Below are 25068 nucleotides of genomic sequence, written 5' to 3' on the forward strand. Positions count from 1 at the left end.
CACTAGCAGAGTTGTAAATAACAATACTTTTGTGATTGAAGTTCTTAATTACTAATTATTTTACATAATTTTAATTTAAATTAAGTTTAAGTACAAATGTTTTTCGGAATTGTAATTAAAGTCGTTCAATTAAAAATACATTTTGAAATTGTAATTAAATTCGAATTTTATTACAATTAAAAAAGTAAAAAAAGTAATTATTATTTACATTTTCCTAAATTACAAATTTTACAACCTTGATTTACATTTTTTTTGTGTTTGAGTGTTTTAGAGTAAATTCTAAAAGTGGTTTTCATTGACTTCTAGACAGTATGCCAATCTTTGATAGAACGCAAAAATAGCTCTACGATTTGATTCAGCGGCTATCAAGGCTGCTTCATTTCTTATTCGCTGTCTCAATTCTTGAATATTTTGAGGTTTTGTTTCGTAAACCTTACTCTTCAGATAGCCCCAAAAGTAATAATCAAGAGGAGTTAAATTTGGTGACCTAGGTGGCCAACTTTCCCCACCCTCATTTCGGTTCCTTCTTTCTATCCACTTTCCCTGGTCCAAACGATGTCTTATAAGTCCTAAGGACAGGTGTTCTAAGGTCAGAAATGGACAACCTTAGGACACCTGCCCTTAGAACATGACCTGCTAGATAGCCTTATGCATAAGGCTATCTAGCAGGTCATGTTCTAAGGGCAGGTGTCCTAAGGTTGTCCATTTCTGACCTTAGAACACCTGTCCTTAGGACTTATGTTGGAAGGACATATGACTTTAAGTCTAAAAGCTATACGACCTAAGGACATGAAGACATGTCCCTAGGCCACATGGCCTTAGGATTGAAGGATATATGACTATAGAGCGGAAAGATAGGGCTCAGTCACAATGAGAAAAATAAGGAATAAGATAAAGGAATAAGGAATAAGGCATGTTGCATCTCACTTTAATGTACGTGTACTGAAGTAAGATGCGACATTTTTTTATTCCTTATTCCTTTATCTTATTCCTTATTTTTCTCATTGTGACTGAGCCCATATACGACCTAAGGACATGATGATATGTATGACTATAATAACATCAAATAAATGTATATTGAGCTCAATCAATGACATCGACAATTAATCCAATGGGGCAACATTCTGCAAATATTGGAATTAGAATACTTCTATTCACATACATACACACACACACACACACATACACGTCTTTCCTTTACCTTGAAGACTTTTATTCTTATAGAAAAAAAAAAGATTTATACTAATTTTTTAATAGAAACCAAATAAAGACAGTTTTATGAGCATTTCGTAATTTACGCTTTGTATACAAAAAATCTCGAATAGAAGAGAAATCGGTAAGCTGCGACGGTCAAGACACACACATACACTACCTAAAATCTGACTTATTGTTAGTAAAATCGTTTTCTACTATTTTCCTGATGCTTTTGGTAAAATATAATGGCCATGATAACACAAGCTATTAAAAAGAGCGCACCAACTATCAGTAGGAAAAGTTTTATTCCACTCATACTAGATTGCTTCGGATCTTCTATACGTTCTCTTGGTGCGTCATAGAATGCTACTGATGGCACAATTTGTGATCTGTCTTCTTGATCCTTAGGATCATCTGGGTAAGTCTAATTCAAACAAACGAATTGATAATATATCATGATTGTCAGACAGATCACCCGTGGTAGCAGAAATTCCAATGTAATATCCTGTTGGAAGCTTAACTTGATTCACTTGAAAGCATTGCTTCCATGCTGCTTTGTTGGCGAGATCCGTGGAAAAACAGTTAGGACATCTCTTTCGTATCTTATAGCTAAATGTGTATCATGTTCTAAGTTTCTCAACTTTGCTTCACAACCTGCGAGTTGCGTATGAGTGCCGTCGCGATCGTGATCGTAATGCAGAGATCTATTGTTGACCATTGCTGAGATGTAAGGATGCTGATGATTATATTGGCCATTATGATTGCTGTATGTGTCAAGTATCACTGCTAATTGTAATTGTGTGTGTGTGTGTGAAAAAAAAATAAAGGTAGTTAATATAATGTTTTTTATTTAAGGCCTAACTGTGACCTCACAGTTCCGATTTTAGCTTTAAGATATTTGTTTATCTTTGAAGCTCGAGCGAGACGATTCTCCTTCAATAGAGTGCTCTTCAGTTCCACTTCCTCTTCATTCATACGAAAACTGAAAAGCTCTGAAAGAGAAAAAATGACGTTATACATCTAAAATAAAAAAAATCTTAAAATATGTATGTTATATGGCATATGCTGAACCGACACAAAAAAGTTTAGAACCAGTTTTAAAGCAATAAATCAATATAATTAAGAGTATAAAACTATATTATTTTTACAAGACTCATGGAAATTTTGTTAATTATGATATATGATGAGAAACATTGTAGTAACTAACGTTTTATGCAGGCTCTTTTCTCTGGTGTACAAGCTGGTCTTGGCTCCTCTTCGTTTTCTGCTCCATCTTCTCCCTTCTTGCGTGAACGTGCTCCAGTTACTGATCGAAGAGCCAGTTTTTCACGCTCCCAAAGAACATCAGCCAAGTTCTTTGTAAATTGAGAATCCCCTAGTTCACCAAACTTAGCTGTCTTCTTTGCGATCTCGTACTGTTTTTTTGTCAACATACAGTCCTTAAAATAAAAGAAAAAATGTAAAAGCAGAACAAAAATACATATTGAGTAACCGGGCTCAAGTTACTCTACCAAAAGCTGCGCGTGGTCGTTCTCTCCGTGAACGCGGTATAGAACCACTTACATTTGGATATGATGGTGTTTCTGGTGTTTCTTGAAAAGTCGAAGCCGGAGGAACAATGATCACAGGTGTTTCATGACTAATATTTATAGCGCTCTCTTCTATATTGACAGAACTCTAAAAATAATAAAATTATAAACCAAGCTATTAATATTTTTCTTAACTCAAATTATGCAATATAAATTGTTCAATTACTTAATAAAATACTTTAAGAAGTCATACCATTGATGCCAGTGGTTGGGTTTTCTGAACACTAGTATGGATTGAGATTGTTGATGAGTTTTGCTCTGGAGATGTTTCAAGAACCTAATAAATAAGAAAAAATATGTACTTTAATTTGTTATCAAATTAAATACATTAATATTGCTTTACACAAAAATTAAAAAGAAATAATACTTCTTCACATAAAATAAATGATTGTGCTGTTTTTTCATTACTATTCATCACTGCCTGTTCAATATTCAAATATGGATCTTCCTTGATAGGTGATAAAACAGGAGTAGGAGTTTGATTTTCAATAAGTGTAGGCATTACTGTTTTATTTGGATTGGTGGTGGTAACTAATTTTCTTTGCAACTCATAATTCAAGGATCTCAAAGTTTGTACTTCTTCTTCTAAAACTTCATGACTGTTTTCCAATTTTTTGAGTTTTTCTAAAGCGTTCTCTTTACTATCAGTTTCCTTTTGAAGTTTGATTTTAAGTTCGTCCACTTCCTGATTCAAAGCTTTCATTTTTTTCTCTTGATTTTCATATTTGAAGTTTATATCTTGTGTTTCTTTTTTCTGCGATTTTTTTGTACTCGAAGATGCATCCTTATCACCATTGAAAGAGCTCAGTTCTTGGCTATCTCCAATCAACACAGAAATATTTCTCTTTCTAGAATTACTCATCATCTTTTCCTTTGAAGTTATATTCTATAATACAAATCATGAAGGTTAATCATTAAAACAGAATAAATCACTTTTACTTTGCCAGTCAAATAATAAACAACAATGGAAATATTAATAATCGAGTCTACTGGCCATTATAATCGCCAAGACAATACGACCACGATTTGGTTCGATTATCGTCAAGACGCTTTTTTTTATTTTTAACCAATATAAATTGATGTAATTTTTGATACTTATATAAGCATCTCATTTAAATAATGAAATTTATTGCGAAAAATATTAATCATTAACTTTGCTAAAGTTCAATGCAAGAGATTTTGTATGTTTGCACTACCAAGAAACACCCATACTTTAATGCCTATAAATAAACTATATCTGTAAGTAAAAAATTCGAAGAAATAACATTCGGCAATATGTTATGCTGTTTATTATTGTGCTCTTATATTATATTTTACTTTCACATACTGTATTTTAAAAAATCTTGAAAAGCAAAAAAAATCAGTTGGATATGGCATAACTTACTTTCTCGACTTGTGCGTAGCTATCTAACTTTGGTTTTAATGGAAAAGACACCCTCTTTTCAATTAGGGATTTTTCTAATTCTTCGACAGTTTCTGATGAGCATAAAGTAAACCGGTAAGTTACAAAAGAAAAGTTAAAATTAGCTTGCACGAATAATGATATATAAGGAAACTTACCAGCAAATTGTAGCAGTACTGCCCGATAATACCCTGGAATGGGTTTTTTACTATTCCTTTTTTTAATATTATCTACGTGTAAAATTTTCCCTTCTTTCTTGAGTTGCTTTTCTGGAGTATCGGCGTCCTCTTTGGACCAGAACACCTGGTACTCTTTATTTTTTTCCAATTTAATAGTTTCAAAATTTTCAAAAAATTTCAAAGGTCTCATCATTTCTGACTTGTCAGTCACAAACTTAACCCAGCACCACATTGTCAACTTAATCCACAAATAGTACAAAAAAATAATAAGTATGACAATGCGATATCAGATTAGTGGCTGTTTCAAACACAACTCACTTTGTTGCCAACACGTTATCTTGACACGTTATGCTAGAAACGAGATATAAATATGTAAATATATATAAAATATACAAGTATATATTTTATAGAAGTCCAAAAATCACCGTATATTTCTGTAATATCAGATTTCTTAGAACATTTTAAAACAAAAATCCTAATATTAAAATGTCAAGGTTAAAAATGTTTTTTAATGAGAAGCGATCATATTTTACGAATAACATAGTCGTTTCCTATTTAAAAATTATTGTAACCTCAAAATTTTTATAATAAGACTTTTGTCTTAAAATTTATTTTAAGGAATCTACAGAATACTGTGGTACTGTATAAATGTGTAAATATATGAAAATAAATATTTAATATAAATCTATATTTTATAATGAGCACATATACATTGATTGTATATTGTATTTTGATGTGTGTAAATCGTGCGTGAATCGAAGTTAATCTTTATTTATCAAAAGACATATCGACCATGCAGTTAATTATATAACGCTAAGGGCCGGTCTCACAGTCTCCGATTAACGTGATTCTCCGATTAAACTCACTCTGCATCTCTTTCTAACTATCCCCCTAGAAAGAGACGAAGAGTGAGTTTAATCAGAGAATCACGTTAATCGGAGACTGTGAGACCGGCCCTATGGCACAAAAAATGTTCACATCTCGATCTGTTTGAAGTTCTTAATTTGAGACACACATCTTGGTTTGTCGCAAAAGTAAAGACGATATGTTTACTTGATTTAATGCAGCGTTGTCCAAGAGTGGCACAGGATGATAGTTTCGTTATTAGTACCGCAATCCTATGTAGGCAATTGATTATCGAACTCTCTTCTCGCTTGTTTCATCGCGCGATTGATTTAAGGCTCCTCGACACAGCGATACCAACGGGTACACACGGGTATACTCCCTTCTCCTTCTAACTCGCTGAGATAGAAAGAGAAGGGAGTATACTCGTGTGCACTCGGGCACACTCGGGTGACGTTTCCGACCGCAGCCCAATTTCGAGCCTCTGCGCACGCTCCCTGCGCATGTAAAAAAGCGTATACATACGTATGTGTGGCGCGCTCGTCTATCGACACTCGTCGATAATTAAGACGAACGCAGCCTAAAAGTCAAGACGAACACAGCCTTAATTTGACACTTTCTACGGTCGTGATTCATTTTCATAAAAAAATTTAGGATCATAAATATCGCAATCAAGATTTGTTCTTTGAGATAGAGAACGATCATTCTCTGCCAAAAAAACGATATAGAGGATATTTAACCTCATTAAATCCCGTACTTCCGAGATCTACAAGACTCAGATTGGAGCAACAAGAACAGAACAGACAGAATTTTCAAGAAGTTGCAAATAATATTCAACCACAAGAAGATCGCCAGTACATATTAAGTGCTGGTTGTGAACAGGTTAGTTAAAAATCAATGTTTTAACAAGAAAATTTTTAACCATTATTTTTTGTTAAAATAAAAATCTTAACAAAAAAGTTATTTGTAAAAATATACATTTTTTTTAATTATTGTATATTTTCTGAAAAGAAGATTATTTTTCTTAAATTATAACTTCACTATTACTTAAGATAATTGATTATTTTCAGAATTGTAACCAGCACGATGAAAGAGAGCATGATGGGGACGAATCAGATGGAATGGAAGATGGACATATTTCTTCTGTGCATGAGCAACCTCAAGAAGTATTTTTAACAAATGAAATGAACAAAGATGTATCTGATTCTGACAATGATCTTCAAGTAAGTGGAAAATCAAGGTTTAGTGATGTAATCTTAACTGATAAAGTGTGTACATCCCACACAGCAATGTAATATTGCAGCAAAATAGCTGTAATAGTACATAATACAAATATTGTTGAATTATTACATTTAAATATAATTAGCGTTATTCCATATCAGTAATATTACTGTTATTATTAATTAATATAATAGTAATATTACAATGCAATATCTCAAAAATATTTTTGTAATATTTCAATCTCATTGTAATATTACCGTAATATTATGCTATGTTAAACGTCAATCTTTTGTACTATTTGAAATTCCTTTGTTATATATAACACATTTTTATCTCTTGTGTTTATGTTTGTAAGGAATCTTCAAGCTATCCTATTTCATCTGCTGAGTCAAGTGTGGATGACAGCAATTCATCTGCTGAGTCAATGTGGATGACAGCAATTCGGATGAGGAGTATAATGGTTCCAATTTACAACAGAATCCAGACCTTCAAAGGAAATTTAAAGATGGTTTTGCAACAACAAAATTTGAATGTATGCTCATGATTCTTACTTTCTCACTTCGACATAGCCTTTCAACTGTAGCAATGCAAGATTTATGTAAGCTTATAAACTGTCTCTTTGAAGAAGATGTGATTCCTACTAGTGAATATTGGTTCAAGAAAACTTTTGGAAGTAACCTTCCATACAGAGTGCACCTTTATTGCTCTGATTGTGAGGCGTATATTGGTGACATAAAGCAGCTAGGAAATGAGATTAGGGTTTGCCCTTGTCCAGTATGTTCGAAGATGTGCACTGTTTTTAACTTAAATAATGGATCTTTTTTTATAACTCTTTCACTTCGTTCACAAATTGTGGACCTGCTAGAAACAACACCAGATATCATAGAATTATTAAACTATCGCTGGAATAGGGAGTCTGGGGAAAAAATTACAGATATTTATGACAGTGAAAAATACAAGGAACTTTGCAAAAATGACAACTTTCTTTCTAGTCCATTCAATCTAAGTTGTTGTATTTCGACAGACGGTATTTCTATTTATAACAGTACAAAGAACACAAACTGGCCAATAATAATGCGTTTAAATGAGCTACCACCTCAATATAGGTTTAATCAAAATAATTTTATTCTTGGGGGATTATGGTTTGGAAAAAAAGACCCGAACATGCTGGCATTTCTTAGTCCATTTTTGAAAGAACTAAATCAATTATACAAATCAGGTTTTCATTGGAAAGCACCAAATGGAGAAAAAATTCACAGCAAATTAATTGTTTTTAATTGTATTGTAGATTCTGTTGCTAAGCCTTTGATTCAGTGCATCAAACAATTTAATGGCTATTGGGGTTGTGGATATTGTTACCATCCAGGGTGCGTTTTAGATGAAGGAAATAATCATGCAAAGTATGTTATGACTAATAATGATTTGACGCTCATGAATGACCTTAGCTTTGAGTACACGGTTGACCAAAAAGATAAAAATGGTCAGCATAAATTGTTTCATGTAAAAGACCGTTCAAATGAAGAAATGCGTTCTGACATGAAAAGAGCTGAAAATTTAAAGGAAGATAACCCTAAAATTGACATCAAAGGAGTTAAGGGACTGAGTAGCTTATTTCTTTTGACATATTTTGACATAGTATTTGGTTTTGGGATTGATTGGTTACATGCTGTTTGCTTAGGTGTTGTAAAGTCAGTTGCAAACTTATGGTTTGATTCCACATCGAAAGGTGCACCTTACTATTTGTCAAAAGCAAAAAGACAACTTGTAAATAATAATCTGTCAAAATTAAAGTTACCTGCTAAATTGAGGAGACGGGACTTAAATATTGAAGACAGATGTCATTGGAAAGGTAATGAATGGCGAACATGGCTGTTATTTTGCAGTTTGCCAGTTTTAAAGGGTATTCTCCCACCTTTGTATTTAAAACATCATTGCATATTAGTAAGCGTTCTTTTTACCTTTCTAAAGGATAGTATTGAGCCTGAAGAATTAGATGAGGCAACATGGATGTGTAGTCAGTATGTCACAGAGTTTCAAGTTTTATATGGAAAGAAGAATATGCATTGTAATATTCACCTCCTTCTTCACATTGGTAAATGTGTGAAATTAATGGGACCTTTGTGGACTAATTCTCTCTTTTGCTTTGAATCATTTAATGGTTCTCTAGCACGTTTGGTAAAAGGAACAAGAGGAGTAATGAGTCAAATTTCACACAAGTATTCTAGATTTAAAAATATACCAAGATCTATACATGTATATGGTGCTCGCGAAAGTGTTATTTCATTTTGTTCATATTTGCTTACATACAGAATTGTAACAATTGCATCAAAAGTGAATGGTGTGACACTTTTAAATAAACCCATATCAATTATATTAACAGAGGAAGAAAATAATGCATTCTTTGAAGCTGGAATTGAAGTGACAAATCTGACTTATGAGCGCATGATAAAAGATGGGACAAAGTTCCATGCAAGTTGTTACCGTAGGAAAGGAGTGAAGTCTGACGATACAACAGTCATACTGACAAGCGGTGCTTATGGGATAATTAAAAGAATAATACTTATAGGAGAACAGGTATTTGTTCTTATACATTTCATAAATATAGAAAATAATGAATTTCTTGTAAGACATATTTGTGGAGCTAAAAGTCCACATATTAAAACTTGTTCACCAATAGTTTATGGACGTCATAGTTTAGAAAACGTCAATACGGTTTACAAAAAAGCCATATTTATTAACACAGAAGAGGCAGATTACGTGACAGAATTCCCAAATGTGTTTGAGACAGACTGAGGGCGGGTTATTATAAACAGTGTTATTATATATAAACAACCAACTATTTTATATATTAAATATATTTTATTCGCATAATTATAATAATTTCTATTGTTCGTAAATTATGTACAAATTATGTTTTGTAGATGATTAAATAAAACCGGTAACGACATTGTTGTCGTACATATATATCTTATGAAAAACAACAAAGTTTCTGCATATATGCCTCTCTTTCTTTGCGCCATATAAATTCATTTATTGGTGGTTTTAACGATAACAAACTTCAATGATAGTCGACATGAAATTTTTTATAGACTTTAATATCTCCGATATCGTTGCTAATAATTGATTCAAAACATATATCTTTCCATGTCCTTAGAACATAGGGACAGATGGATCTATGAATACGTAGGTCAGAAGGGCATGTCCTATGGTGTGTCAAAAATATAAAGGACATATATCTTTGCTCATGAAGGTCAGAAAGGGCAAGTATTCTGAAACAGGATATCATCTAGGACATGTGCCCTTCCTAGGAAAGCTAATAAGGACAGATGTCCTTAGATAGAACAGCAGTCAGCTATCTAAGGACACTTGCCCTTTCTGGCCTTCATCAGTAAAGATACATGTCCTTTATACCCTTGACACCATAGGCCATGTGTCCTCCTGACCCACGTATCTATAAGACATCTGTCCCTATGTTCTAAGGACATCGAAGGACATCTAGGACATGTTTTGGACCAGGATTTGCAAGATTTAAAATTTAAAATTCGACATGGCCCTGCATCAAAATGAGGCGGAGCTCCATCATCCTGAAACCATATTTGCTCAAAGTTATTTGGAAAAATATTTTGTATGGCTGGAATTATTTCATCTACAAGTAATCTCTCGTACCTATGAGTATTGAGGTTTTTCTAAAAAAAAAATGGCCCTATCACATAAGCATCTATCATGCCGCACCATACATTTATTTTTTGTGGGTATTAATTGTGTATGACTTTCCCGCACTTAATTCGGATTTTCATCTGACCAGAGACGAAAATTTTGATTATTAACCTCTCTCGTCAATGTATAGGTTGCCTCGTCTGTGAAAACAATTTAATAAGGAAAGTTGGGCGAGGCATCTATTAGGTCCATCATTCTTGCAGAGAAGCGTATACGACGCTCATCATCTCCATCTTGCAATTCTTGAACGTATTGCAGTTTGTATGGATGTAATTTATTTTTTCTTAAAATTCTGTGTACGGACATGGGAGCAATGTCGTGAGCTTGAGCTGCTCTATTAACAGACATATGGGGATTTTCAATAAAAGTCTGCAGAACGTCAAGTTGTTTGTCGTTATTAATTGCAGACGATGGCCTGCCAGACCTCTAAAGCGACTTTTTACACTACCGGTTTCTTGAAAACGTCATACAGTTTTCAAAACAATGGATTTACTAATTTGACGATTCGGATACGTGTTATTAAATAATCGAACGACATCGGTGAACGATCGTTCATTATCACCCCATCCGCGCATCATTAGGATAGTGATTCTTGCACGCATAATTCGTTAGCCATATTTAGCCAAACGTTTAATTTTTAATTTATTAATTTGCGAATTAAAAAGACAAAAGTTCACGGCAGAAGCAGAGATCGCTCTAGGACGCTATCACTCTACCCACGTGATTATGCGCGAGAAAAGAACACTTAACATCTTGGCGCTTGCGTTTTATACCCTCTCGGAGTGTCGATCCAGTGGGAGAGGGTCAGCACTCTTCCTAAGAGAGTCCAATGGGAGTCTCCAATGACCCAATCGCCTTTTCCCTCTCCCTCCCCTCGCGCTGACCCTCTGCCATTCCCCCTTTCCCCATAGGATAGAAAGACCGAAGAAGGAACTAAAATGAGGGAAGAAAGGATTGGCCACCTCGGTCTAACACTCCTCTTGATTATTACTTTTGGGTAATGCTGATGCCCCCCCCCCCCCAGCGATACTAGAACTTTCAAGCTTTGTAACTTGAAAAATATTTAATAAAAAAATACTTTATTATAGTGTTTTGAAAAGCTCTCAAGGTAAGCGATAAGAATATGCAATCAAAAATAAAGGTTTCCGTTTAAAAATTTTAAAGTTATTTTTACTTGGCATTAACAAAGCTATTTGTAGTCAAATTAATATTACTATTTAATGCGTTACTTGAAACCCTACAACTTTTGTCTGAAACTTTTTTTTTAAATGCGTAGTTTTCAAAATATTTAGGGGTTGCCATACTTTTAATAAACCCTGTATAACTGACAACACAAGACGGAAATAAATAAACATCTGACCGATCATACATAACCCTCTTAACTTTAGAGACCATCGCACAAAAAATTGCATAGGCTGGCATATGCATAGCATAAGACCGCTAAACCAATGAGCATCTTATGTAAATTAATATGACGATTTTGTGCTGGATTGGTTTAGCGGTCTTATGCTACGCTTATGCTAAGCTATGCATTTTGTGTGCAATGGCTTTAACCACATCTTTTCAATTATTTACTTATTCTTTACATTCTTTACATAGTTTACATTCTGTACCTATTCTTTACTCCAAACGTAAAGAATTAATTCTTTACACGTAAACGCACATTACTGATTACAATTATATACATATATATATTCCAACTTAATTTGTTGACATTTTCACGAGTCTAATGATATATTTGAATTTACGCAGGCTGAAACATGCGTTCGTTAACTGTTAACCGGTTATCGATAAATATTACCACATACCTCGGTAGTCGAATTGGTACGACGCCCTTCACGGAATGAGGGAGGTTCCAAGTTCGAATCCTGACTGAGGTACTATTTTTCGCAATAATTTCTTTACAGTTTTTTAAATAATTAAATCGTGTAGATTTAATTCCGGGGAGGGAAGGGTATTAATGTTCCAACGATAGCTGTGTTTTTAGTCCGACAAATAATCGGCGCGCAGTTTATTAAGTTGGAATATATGTTATATATATATACATTGTAATTCGTTACTTCTGTAACTAATAATTTCTTTACTTGCGCACCACGTACCGTGCCTGACTCGTATCGCCGTCTATTAATTTGTTGACATTTTCACGAGTTTAATGATATATTTGCACACATAAAGTTGCGCACCGTTCGATTGGACACGTTTCAATTGCGCACAGTTTGTTTGTACACATTTCATTTGCGCACAGTTCAATTGGACACCATTGCTTTTAGACACAACACATATTATTAACTTATTTAAATAAATAAACATATGTTGCATTGGACACAGTTCTTTTGCGCACAGTTCAATTGTGGACAGTTTTTTTGCGCACAGTTTTTTTGTCCAATGCAACATACAAGAATAATAGTAAGAAAAATAGTAAGAACAATAAAAAAGTTATGTTTAGTACTGCTTTGTAAATAGTTAGTTAGTAAGCATTAGTTGATAAGATCGTTGCCTTGTGCAATTATTGTCTCGCGAAACGTCGGCGGATCACGATCGAGCTTTGATTGAGATACGCGTGACTCACCAATCGGTGCTGCCATCGCTCTTCCGCCGACGGTAGCGATAACGAGGAGCCGATTACTCGCTCGCGACACGCTTGAAGGATCGTTCCCGGCACCAGTTAAGAACGACGAGTTCTCGGAGCCACAAATCCAAGACTCATTTTGGGAGATAGTTAAGATCGACGAGTCCTCGGAGCCACAAGTCCGAGACTCATTTTGGGAACACGGTTAAGCTTGACGAGTCCTCGGAATCACACGTCCGAGACTCATTTTGAAGTGCTCTTCTTGAGACGGCACTCACACGGATCTACCCGGTGCTAGCACGAATTATCTTGCTTTGCCTGCCTGCCTATTGCCTATTGTTGCTTGCCTATTGCATGGAGTGCAGATCGAGGACGAAGAAGATGACAAGACCTTGCGACCAGCAAAATACAAGGTACGTGCCAGGCGGTGAGTCGCCTTTTAATTTATTCGCTTCGCTTTTCGCTTTTTCGCGCCTCTAAAGGCGAGGGAGAATTCCTGTACCCTCCCTCTGGTCCTTCGAGTCACTAAATAGTTTTCTCGCAAACGAGGGGACATAAGACAAGTCCTTCTAAATTATAAAACAGAAAGATTTTAAAAAGAAAATAGAAGAACAATAAATGCATTAAAGGTTATTGTTATATAATCCAAAAAAAGAAGAGGAAAAAAACAGATTTCAATTTTTACAGAGTACTATGGCATAAATCCCGCACGCTAAAAATGCCGTATATCTAAAAAACAGGTGGGATATACAAGATATCAAGCTAAGCAAAAAATACAAGAGCTATGCACTTGTATTTTGCTGTATTTCATCCTTTACTATCCCTCTACACTTATGTATCATGAAATAACCATTAAACCTTTTACATTACCTACAATAATCATTTTACATAGGTCGTAATATATAATTGCGCTACTTACTGTATTGAGAAATTGATTTAACTCACGCCGGTTTCGTTAATATTAACAGTAAAGAACTGAAATTACAATACAATACTAATATAGCATAAAGGCACATAACAGAGTGATTGCGAGCAAATATCTTTATTCTTTCTATTTTTTTTCTGACTTCTGCAGCGTAAATCCCCGTGCGCCGTAAATTTTACCGTATAATAAGAGTTACCCTATAATAATGCGAAAGCTGTCCCTCACCGAAATGTAACTCTAATTTCGACTTTAATTCCTCGTATCCCAAATTTTACAAATTTTCTACAGATTTTAAGACGGAATGCGCTTTTCTCCTCTTCTTAAGCTTGAAGCCAAAGCTATGGTTTTGGTCGCATCGTCCCATCGATTCGCGGGCGCGATTAAATTAAATTGGGAAAAAACTCCCACAACGAAACCGCATTGTCAAATGTATCGGACTTCAATTTGTAACCAAATTCACTGCGCGTTTTTCCTCGCACTAACGGCTCCTACTTCCGGATCGCGATTCGCTCTTATATTGGAAGGACTTAGTTTCCTGGAAGACCAGTTTCCCTGTAGAAGCTGAAGCTCCTCATCGTGCCGGCGAAGCATTGCCGCAAGTTCCTCTTCCCGTTACACACACATACGCACACGCACACACACTATCCCAACTGAGCACCCAAAAAGTGTTGCAGTCACGCGCACTCGTAAATGCGTATTTCCGGGATCGCGAAAGTATAACCACTCTCGATTGTAGAGAAATATAACGTTTATTGGGAACTTTCTACAATCTCTCGGAACACGTCTTAACGTCCAAAAAACCGGGAGAGAACTCATTCTACCCGTTGCCAAGCAACCCCGTTGTTAAAGACGCCGCACATCTTCTAATCGCGGCTCGATTCAGAAACAAAGCAACCAGGGCGTAACAATAGAATAAGATGCGGTTAAAAAAATACAGGTTCCTATTTAAAAAAAATAAAGTTGACCTTGAAATAACTCTAAAAACGTCCACTAAATCAAAAATAAATAATGCTGTTATGTTTCCGTCCTAAAATCAAACAACTTTTGTTTCAAAATTATTTGTCAAAAATTGTTATTGAAATATTTAGGGATATCAATTTAAAAAACTCATCCTGTATACCTATTGAATAATTAACATACAAATACTTCACAATTACTATATTATACTATACTATTATATTATACTATACTATACTATATTATGCTATACTATACTATATTATACTATACTATACTTATACTATATTATACTATATACTTGACATAATAATATAATAATCAAATACTTCACAATTACATTGAATTATTAGGTATCAATTTGTTTATAAAATGTATTTATCTCAATAATATTTTAGAGTCAACAAATTTCTTGGTCTGCATATAGTATGCCGTGGCCCGAAAAGTCTCGTGGAACAATCACGAACATATTAATTTTTATACAAAGATGCAAAAAACCACTCCTAATACCTATGGGCGGTATATTTCCAGTTTTATCAATACAATATTATGCGAATGTAAGATAGATATTGACTATTATTTTAACATGTCATATTTTTTATAATGTAACATTCTTTTTTAAACTTTCTACACAAACGTATAAAAATATTTATATACGCTATGCAAGTAACTTTGACAACGGCGTTCAACATCGCTCAACGGTCACTTTCCGAAACTGTGGGAGTATTAATAAAATCCGAAAATGAATAATATTCCGAATGTTTCCTATAATTTATTAAAAAAAAATCAAGCAAATCATATGTAATGTGTAGTCAAATGATTTAATAGTGAATAAAAAATCCTAAGGTACAATTTTATCGATTTCCTGGATGTTCATGGGAAGAAAAGAAAATAAAATAATGGATTGTAGCAGTACATCGTCAAACGTAAGTATACAAAGAAAAGTTTGTACTAAATTTTTTTTGATAAATATCAGAAAAAAATTAACTAAAAATTAATTTGTTTTAAATTTACAAAATAAATGTTTCTTATAAAAAGAGGTTCTTTATTATTAGCGAGTTTAGCAATAAAAATTATGTCGTTAATATGATTAAGTAGTTCTATGTTGATGTAACACAAAATTTTAAAAATTTTTATCTTTTAAAACGCTTTAAAACAATTAATTTCAGTCATACTTGAAGAAAACATTTATTTCGTTAATTTAAAATAGTATATGTTTTGATGTACTGCCACAATCCATATTTCCTTCTTCTCTTTTCTTCTCATAAACATCCAGAAAATCAATAAAATTGTAGGACTGCACAACACATCCGATTTGCTCGATTTTTCTTTAATAAGTTGTAAGAAACACTTGGGAAATTATTTATTTTCTGATTTTGTTAATACAGACTTTCTGAGAGTAAATATACATAAAAGGTTAGTACTCGCCGATTTTATCGCCGCTTAAATATGTTGTAGGGGATGTCTGAGTAATTATATTCAAGAAATAAGTAGGGGGCGACGTTGGTTTAGAAGATGTAGCAAATTGAAGTTTTACAATTTTATTACTCTTTTTAGGTATTATAAAGTAAGATTAGTCCTAAGAAAAGCAATTTGCTGATATGTGTGTATAGATAATACATGTGTAGACGGAGGGGTTACCGCAAACAGGGGTAGGTGGGGGTGAATCTTTGTTTGCGTGGAAAACCCCGTTTTTTCTTCGTTCATCGCTTCGTGTGGAAAATCGCATGGTATGAAATTGCTTAATATCTGTAACAGAAATAATTTGTTAAAGCAAAGAATAGTTAGTTAATATATTGAAAAATAGGGGAGACCGGGGAAAACTCGACACAATTCTTTCAAAGGCAATTTTCAACAATTAATTACAATTTTCAAGCAAATTTAATGGTACACATTTAAGGGGGGATCCTGATGTAGCGAGTCAAAAAAGTTAAAGTATTTTCAGGATTTTTTTTGAAGGTATTAAAAATCTCCGACCATTTCGGCAGTGGCCCAGTATATTGTACCATATTTCAAGAATACAAAACGATTTTTTTTTCATTGGCGGAAAGAAAACAACTCTTGATGAGATATATCGCCGAATGTTCGAAGGTGCAGAAAATTCGGCGGACGTAATAGCTCGGCGCAGGGTCGTCTAAAACAAAAAATTCCAGCACCGTTTTAAAGCTTAAACTTATAGTTTGGCGGTAAACCTTTAAAATTTTAGAAAAAATTTGTTTAAATATTTTTTTTAGCCTAGAAGGAGCAATTTTTTGGGTAAAAATCGTACCTTCCACTTGTGAAGGCCGCCAATTTGCCAATTTCCAATGTTACGTCCAACCCCGGGATTAGGATATGAAAATCTGGGAAGCAAGGGAAAGGCTAACCAGAGGGGTCGAAGGAAGGGAGGACGCAGCTAGATACTTACAAATGTCGCTCGCAGGTACGCGCTCTGAGACGCGTGGCGCGAGCCGAACGCACTTTTATGACTCAGAAAGAGTCAACGTCCGTAAAAACGTTAGAACGCCTTTCGTGAGCGGTGCGATCGTCGGTCTTTTTTCGAGTCAGAGAATTTAATCCCTTTAACTCAGGATCGGACCTTGTGCAATTTCGAGAGAGGGAGGTAATTTGTGGGCGAGGTCTTATTTAAAATGAAAAAAAAAACATTTAATTTAACCTTACTAACAACTAAACATTTATTACAATAAAAATGATATTTGTTGATAACATTGAACTGAACATTAATTACAAAAAAAAACATCGAAATTGTGAGGCAATTGAGATGAATGAACGGAGGCGAAATGAATGTCATTAGTGTGTGTGAGTGTGTAGTTATCGCGGGAGTTACATAGGTGCGGGGGTGGTCGGGCAAGATCTTTAAACCTACTTGGAAATGAACATCCTGCCCGCTATTATTACAATTGAAATCAGAATGTGATTACATGAATTTGGGTAGGTGTTATATGTGTGTAAACTAAATTAAGTCGAGCTTAAAATTAAAGTGTATGTAAATTAATGAAGTTAAGATTAGTCTAATGTTATGGTTTCGGGATCGCCTATGTCCTCGAGATCGAGAGTCGAGGCGGTTGAGGAGGTCGGGGACGGACTTCGGGAAGAGGAGGGGGAATCGGGAGGTTCTAGGAACCGGGCTGGATCGGGGTTGACGGGGACCACGCGAACCGGGACCACGCGAGGCGGGACCACGGGAAACGGAGCCACGCGGCAAATAGGGCAAGAATGTTCAGCAATTGGGCGAGAGGGTAGGACAACTGGGCGATAAGGCAAGATGATAACGGGGCGATTCTGATGTGAAGAACAGGGTTCCTCCGAAAAAGCTGATAGGGGCGATGGAATGGCGAGTCGCGGAGGACCGGCGTTGAGCTGCTCCCGGGGGAGTTCGACCTCCCGTCGCGCCCGCTTGTTCTGCCGATTTCTCTGTTGCCTGATCGTGCGGAGATTCTGTCCTTGAAAGGGTAGGACTTTCGGGTCCACTAAAATTATTTATTTATTTAGTCGATCTCTCTCTGACCCGGTCGGAAGCGAACAAAAGGAAATCGTCACGAGCTCGAGGGGGGGGGGAGGTCAGTGGACAGGCCGAGTCCGCGACAGCGACAAGACGCCGGGAGCCAAGTCAGGCCCACGACGACGCCAACGACCGCTGGGAACCCGATGCCTACACTGACCGACCCCAAAATAATAAGCTTCCGGGGATCCGACAATCGATAAACCGTTTAAGAAGGGGGGCGATAACGCGGAAAAAGAAAGGATCAAGAGAATTACGGGACTTACTACTTGATGAATTTCTGGTGGTTGTTGATTCTCTCTGAAATGGACGTTGGACTCGTCGGTGGGTGAGTCGGGGCGACTGATGGTTCGTCGGATCTGTTGCACTGACTCTAAACGTGGAGTCGAGACTCGAAACGAATGAGATTCAGATTATAATACCGAGCAATGCAGACTGAAACTGAGAAAATTTCTCTGAGGGCGAGTCCTGCGACGTCGCGATTTAAATAGGAAGGTTCGAAGGATGGAAAGGGTGGATTTCGTGTGGGATGTGTCTGGTTTTCGTTTAAAGGATTTCTGGTTGGCGGGATGTTTCTAATTATTATTTAAGGGAATTCTTATTGGGCGAGATGTTTTTCGCCCAAGGGGTAGATTTACCTCTTTTAAGCTAGCAGGACCAAATGGGCAGAATCAAACCGGACCTATCGGAATATTTAGTACTTTTTTTGTACTAATTTGTACCACTAGTAACAATTTTGTACCTCGTGCCGTTTCGGAGAAAATCGTGTCGCTGCTACCTTAGAATTAAGCTAGAAAGACCACAAGAAAAAAAAAATAAAAAAAGGATTTTAAATACAGAAATTTGAAGGACTGAATTTGTACTAATTTGTACCATACAAATAAACTTAATATATTCATCCCTTCTGCTTCAAACAGCCCCTAATAGAACTCAGTCCTCTTAGTCTCAAGAGTAAAGTACTCTTTCTAATCAGCAAAATCAATCGCTACTTGTAGACTCTATTCAGTATAATTTGTACTACGAAAATATAACGTTTCAGATTTTGTACCCCAGCCGTTTGATAAAAAACTACTCCCGATACCTAACAGTCTCAAGAGTAAAGTACTCTTTCTCATCAGCAGAATCAATCGCTAGTTGTAGACTCGATTTAGGATAATTTGTACCGCGAAAATATAAAGTTTCAGATTTTGTACCCCAGCCGTTCGATAAAAAACTACCCCCGATTCCTAACAGTCTCAAGAGTAAAGTACTCTTTCTCATTAGCAGAATCAATCGCTAGTTGTAGACTCGATTCAGGATAATTTGTACCGCAAAATATAAAGTTTCAGATTTTGTACCCCAGCCGTTTGATAAAAAACTACCCCCGATACCTAACAGTCTCAAGAGTAAAGTACTCTTTTCTCATCAGCAGAATCAATCGCTAGTTGTAGACTCGATTCAGGATAATTTGTACCGCAAAAATATAAAGTTTCAGATTTTGTACCCCAGCCGTTTGATAAAAAACTACCCCCGATCCCTAACAGTCTCAAAAGTAGAGTACTCTTTCTTATCAGCAGAATCAATCACTACTCGTAGAATCGATTCAGGATAATTTGTACCGCGAAAATATAAAGTTTCAGATTTTGTACCCCAGCCGTTTGTCGGAAAACTATCCTCGATTCCTAACAGTCTCAAGAGTATAGTACCTTTGGTCGCGAACAAAATCAATCGCTATTTGCGTACTGGATGCGAAATAATTTATACCATTGAAATATAAAATATATAGTTATTTTGTACCGGTGCCGTTTTTTTTTTTTTTTTTTAATTATTTAGTAATAAATTAAAATCTGATTTTTGTTACGATTCAACATATAAAAAGATATCGAAGTAAACTGTACGTATTTGCATGTATACGAGTGTGTGCGCGTATATGTGCATGAAACGGAAAACCTCATATCGTTGTACAGTTAACCAGTACGTCAACTTTTCAATAAAATTGTAACAGTTAATGATTATGTGAATGTAAAAACAGTTTGACATATTTTATATTCATTGCAAATTATATTTGTTAAAAGTAAACGACATGTATATAAGTGTAACACAGTTTCTTTAGGAACATAAATTGTTTATAAGGCTTTATAAATATAAAGTTTTTATAATACTTTATAAAAATACTTATAACTTAATATAAATATACTTATAAACCTAAGATACTCTAGAATCTTGAGAAATAACGTAGGAAATTCACACATATTATTAGGAAGTTTGTAATGTTAAACCATTAATAACAAAAAAAGATGTTAGAAGAAATATAGAAGCCTAGAAAATGGTGTTTATATAAGGTACGAACATTTATATGTCTTTGGCATAAACTAGTAATGCAGGTGTTATTTTGGCATTCTCTTTAATAGATCTTTCTTTTTTGTCTAAGTCATTGTATTCGACCCATGTCCCCGCTCTTAGACAAATAGCTGTGTAGTGTCCGGGAATTTTAATGTTTCGTGTTACCATTGGTTTCTTATGGGATACTACTCCAATTAATTTGTACTTGATCCTATTTAATGGATTTGTACAAATTTTGCTAATGTCTGTCATCTTTACTTGACTGACTGATGTACTGACTGTGTATATATCGAAAATAATAATATCTCCTGGAAAAAAAACGAATAATATTATTTTGTGCTATTAAATAATTTTTCTGAAATGGACGAAGAGAGAATTATTTTTATATTTCTTTGCAATAAAGTCGGAGCATAAAATCTTGTAAAAAGTTGAAAGTAAAGATTATTTTTGATGGCTTAGACTAGACATAAAGTATGCTGCTGTAATTATTTGTTTAATTTACGCTCAATAATGAGTTGGATATTTTAAATCACTTGCCTGTTTCAGATAGCTTTGTTTTTTCAAATCCAGTACAGCGTTTTGTGCAACAAGGATGTTCTCCTTCTAAGAGTACGCTTTGTTTAACAATGTCATCAAAATTTGTACAACTTGTAATTTTTGCTGCTTCAATTTGAATTACAGGAAACTTTTTGGATCGTGGCGGACAACCAAGATTGCACTGGGACGTCTCTTTAAAACTGGGGCTTTCTTTAAATAAGATGCCAGCCAAATAGCCTACGTTTGTCTCACAATTGATATATTTACATCCACCGACATCAGATGTCGGGAAATGATCTAGAAGTATTTGTGCACGCATTTTGTAAACATTTTGACTAATTCCATTTTTTATGGTATAGTCAATTAATTTAAAAAATAAATTTGTTTCTACTCTTTCTTCCATGTATTGCAAAATATGATGTAAGTTATGTCCTGCTGCAAGTAATATTTGGAAAATACTGTCAAACGCGCAAGTATTAGCAACAGTATAATTGTTATTGTGAATTTTTAATGCCTTTAATGAGATATTATTACCATTTTTCATAATAGGTACTCTTGCAGCTTTTTTACATTTTAGGGCATCTATTATTTTATGCGGATTTTTTCCAAGATATAACGCATCACGTTTCCTTGATTTCACCTGTTCCTGTCCGAATCCACGCCAATTCTCTACTTCGCGACTTGCCAAAATGTCTTTTATGTTTGGTACGTTATCTTTACATTCAATACATACGCGTGGTTGATCATAACCCTCTTCAACATCTCCGAATGGTAAAGAGCATTGAGGTAACGCGTGTACATACTTTTTACATAAATGGCAAACATGCGCACCTGATGGTTTATCATCATTCTTACATGCAGGACATGAATTATTTGAATCTAACATTAAATTAATATCTGAATTATTTGAATCTAACATTAAATTAATATCTGAATTATTTGAATCTAACATTAAATTAATATCTGAATTATTTGAATCTAACATTAAATTAATATCATCATTAGATTCATTTATACATGTGGAAGTTGACAATATCTCTTTTGGATCGGCAGATGGTATCATTTCATTATTGGTATTTTGTGCGTCGACAATTTTTTATACTCCACGCAAGTAATCTACGTGCTTCTGAAGAAAAGAATCAATGCGCATCAATGGACAATTTTTTAATAATAAAGATTTTAATTTGTTGAATTCGCTTTCGACCGATGCACTAGAAGCAGGTACGCGACCATAACCGAATTGATCTCGGTAGATATTTGTCCAGAGTGGTAATAATCTTATATCAATTATTAGGCGTTCAACTATCTGTGGAAAGTAATGCGGATTGATTCTATCGCCCACATCTGAAGCAATTGAGGACTTAACTTCACATAAAATTTGTTTGCTCCACGTACTCCAAGAGTTTTCAAAGGGATTATTAATAACATTTGTTTCGTCGTCTATATCTTCAATTTCAAATATAACGCTATCATTGTTGTCGGTTTCGATATTTTCTAAGTCTATGTCACTCGCTGTCATTAAATTTGTTAATTTGACTCGCTCCAGATCACAATGCGTTGAATCACCATTTTCTAAATTTCCGTCAGTTTCGGATAATGCTATTGTAAAAACGGATTTTACTATTTCTTTTGCATTTATTATGTTTTCTGCAAAGTACCAATTGACCAATTGCTCCTAGATAAAAAGTTCTAACTCGCTTATTTAAACTTTTACAAGTTTTAACATATTTTTTAATAAAATGTGCGACATCAATTCTAATGTAACATTCTGGCAAATTAGAGTTTCTAAACGCATCCGCATAATCTTCAATATTGAGATATTCTGTAAATGAACGAACAATTGCGATTAAAAGCGCTCTGGACGAATCGCATACTACTTCTTTAGGCACCGATGCACCGGAACGTAACCATTCTGCCAGCCAAAAATGAATGGAATTAGCATTATGACTCTCACTAATCATTTGGCAAACGGAAAATTGTCCATTTTTGCAGTTAATAACGCAATGATATAGAAACATGTGTTTTGAAATAGAACCATCAGCTTTACATAGGTTTTTTATGACGCTACCGGTTGCATCGACAAATATACATGCATCATTTTCGACGGAATATTTTCTGTAAATGCTTAATTGATGGTTAGTCCAGTAATGGACAAAAATTGGATCTAATCCAATGTTGTGGATTACATTGTTCATAGATGTATATTTTAAAAATAACTAATGCTTTAAAAGGATCCGCATCTATATAATTTGCTTTTACAGTCTCTGTTTTAGCTGCATGCAAAACAGCCGAACTGTATAAATGAGGGGGCTCTGGATCCCCCTCTGCCATCAACGTATCCGCTTTTTCAGCACGATATACATGAACTGCTTTTTGCTGTAATTCCTTGCCGACGATTGTTCTCGTAGGATTCTTCAAGTATCGTTTGCTGCAGTTTCCTTTTCCCTGCGTGTATGTGCAAAATAATTGTAGACAGTTACTGGAACAATCATTATCGTTTATGACACATCTTAGTGTACTGCCACATCTACAAGAACCTGAAAAAAAAAAATGTCTTTGAATTTACGTGAATTACGTGGATTGAAAACTATGTAGCATAGAAACATATTTATATGTGCAAATTATGGAAAAAATTTATACATTTTCTTTTTTTTTAGAAATAGAACAAAACTACATCATCTTTCATCATTAATCCTTTACACCTGTACGTAAAACTTTGTTGACCGCGCATAATAACAGATAATAGCAGCGTGAATGTAAATTATTGTATAAATATGTATTAACATGAAGTATATAAACAGCGAAGCTATAGCGCGTAACCAAAGGGTTAAGGAATATTTATATATTCCTTTATATATGTGTGTAATATATATATTTATATAAAGGAATATATACATGGGCTTGTTTTACTTTAAATTTATACGCTTTGAACTAAACATCACTCTACTAGCGTAGCAACAGTAAGGTTCACAAAATTCTCAGAGTTTTATAATATCTTGCCATTCATAACAATCTTACCATTGATAATGCCACTTTTAGCATCTGCAGAAATATAGTGATTCTTAAATTGGAAACCACATTTCAGATGCGTGGCTTCCCAAAACTTATTTGTTATCAACTCCTGCCATTTACCAGGATGAAGAACTTTGCGTAAACGATAGTACGTTTTTCCTTTTTCCTTTATTCGTCGCTTGTACACTTTTTCAATCAAGAGGTTTGTAAAATCTTCTCTTAACACGGAAATAATAAGCTGCTTTTCATTGCAAGTACCATCCAGCGACCCAGTTACAGATTCTTCGTTCCAATTTGAATTGTCACTTAACAGACTCTCGCTTGCGGAAACACGTTTGTCACTGCACGTATCTTTGTTCAAAATCACATTTTTTGTACCATATCGATTGCACATTGTAAACACATATAAATTATTGCTAGTCACTTTATTTTCTAGCTCTTTTGCTGTAACATTCCAGATATCATGTGTCTTTGAAATAATATTATTATTATTATTAATAATCTCTTTATATTTTAATATTGTTTCTTTTATTTTCAACGGAGAAACTTTCCCCGGTCTGCCGCGTGCTGGATTCATATTGACGTGGTGAACTGTCTCTTCCAAAGAGCTATTCCAAACTGAAGAGATTATTTTCCTACACAATCGGTTAACACGGCTTTTCGGTATCTATCAAAGCTTTTTAATCGAAGACGGCATTCTTTTGCAAGCAGTTTGCCGCGAGTGTCTGTTGTACCGCGAGTAAACAAACAAAAGTCACATTTGATCAAAACTCTTCAATTAAAGGCGGCATTTTTTGAGTACGTCAAATGTGACTTTTGTTTGTTTACTCGCGGTACAACAGACACTCGCGGCAAACTGCTTGCAAAAGAATGCCGTCTTCGAATAAAAAGCTTTGATAGATACCGAAAAGAAAAGTCACATTTGATCAAAACTCTTCAATTAAAGGCGGCATTTTTTGAGTACGTCAAATGTGACTTTTGTTTGTTTACTCGCGGTACAACAGACACTCGCGGCAAACTGCTTGCAAAAGAATGCCGTCTTCGATTAAAAAGCTTTGATAGATACCGAAAAGCCGTGTTAACCGATTGTGTAGGAAAA

At 34.8% G+C, this 25068-nt stretch overlaps 2 protein-coding genes and 2 pseudogenes across 2 annotated transcripts in view; 1 reads left to right on the top strand and 3 right to left on the bottom strand.

The window, feature by feature from the left end:
- The window catches only part of LOC139817702 (uncharacterized), a 214246-nt gene that overhangs the window by 177002 nt on the left and 12176 nt on the right, over positions 1–25068 (top strand). The window contains exon 5 of the mRNA XM_071785965.1: positions 14995–15153. Within this exon, the coding sequence (XP_071642066.1) occupies positions 14995–15153 (159 nt within the window). The remainder of the gene's footprint in view (positions 1–14994; positions 15154–25068) is intronic.
- Positions 742–2029, bottom strand: LOC139817743 (vesicular integral-membrane protein VIP36 pseudogene; annotated as a pseudogene).
- LOC139817497 (uncharacterized) lies at positions 2009–4837 on the bottom strand. Its single transcript, XM_071785642.1, has 7 exons — positions 4344–4837; positions 4168–4259; positions 3151–3669; positions 2977–3060; positions 2758–2871; positions 2402–2633; positions 2009–2186 (listed from the first exon to the last, which is right to left on the bottom strand). Exons 1-7 carry the CDS (start codon positions 4594–4596, stop codon positions 2041–2043), a joined length of 1440 nt encoding a protein of 479 aa, XP_071641743.1. The 5' UTR covers positions 4597–4837; the 3' UTR covers positions 2009–2040.
- Positions 10115–10747, bottom strand: LOC139817744 (uncharacterized; annotated as a pseudogene).

Source organism: Temnothorax longispinosus, chromosome 8 (assembly GCF_030848805.1).
Source record: "Temnothorax longispinosus isolate EJ_2023e chromosome 8, Tlon_JGU_v1, whole genome shotgun sequence".
NCBI classification, from domain to species: Eukaryota; Metazoa; Arthropoda; class Insecta; order Hymenoptera; family Formicidae; genus Temnothorax; species Temnothorax longispinosus.

Coding starts and splice junctions, on each gene's coding strand:
- LOC139817497 (XM_071785642.1), bottom strand. CDS start 4,596: ATGTGGTGCTGGGTTAAGTTTGTGACTGACAAGTCAGAAATGATGAGA. Junction 4,260..4,343: donor AGTACTGCTACAATTTGCTG/GTAAGTTTCCTT, acceptor TATGCTCATCAG/AAACTGTCGAAGAATTAGAA. Junction 2,634..2,757: donor AAACACCATCATATCCAAAT/GTAAGTGGTTCT, acceptor TTTTATTTTAAG/GACTGTATGTTGACAAAAAA.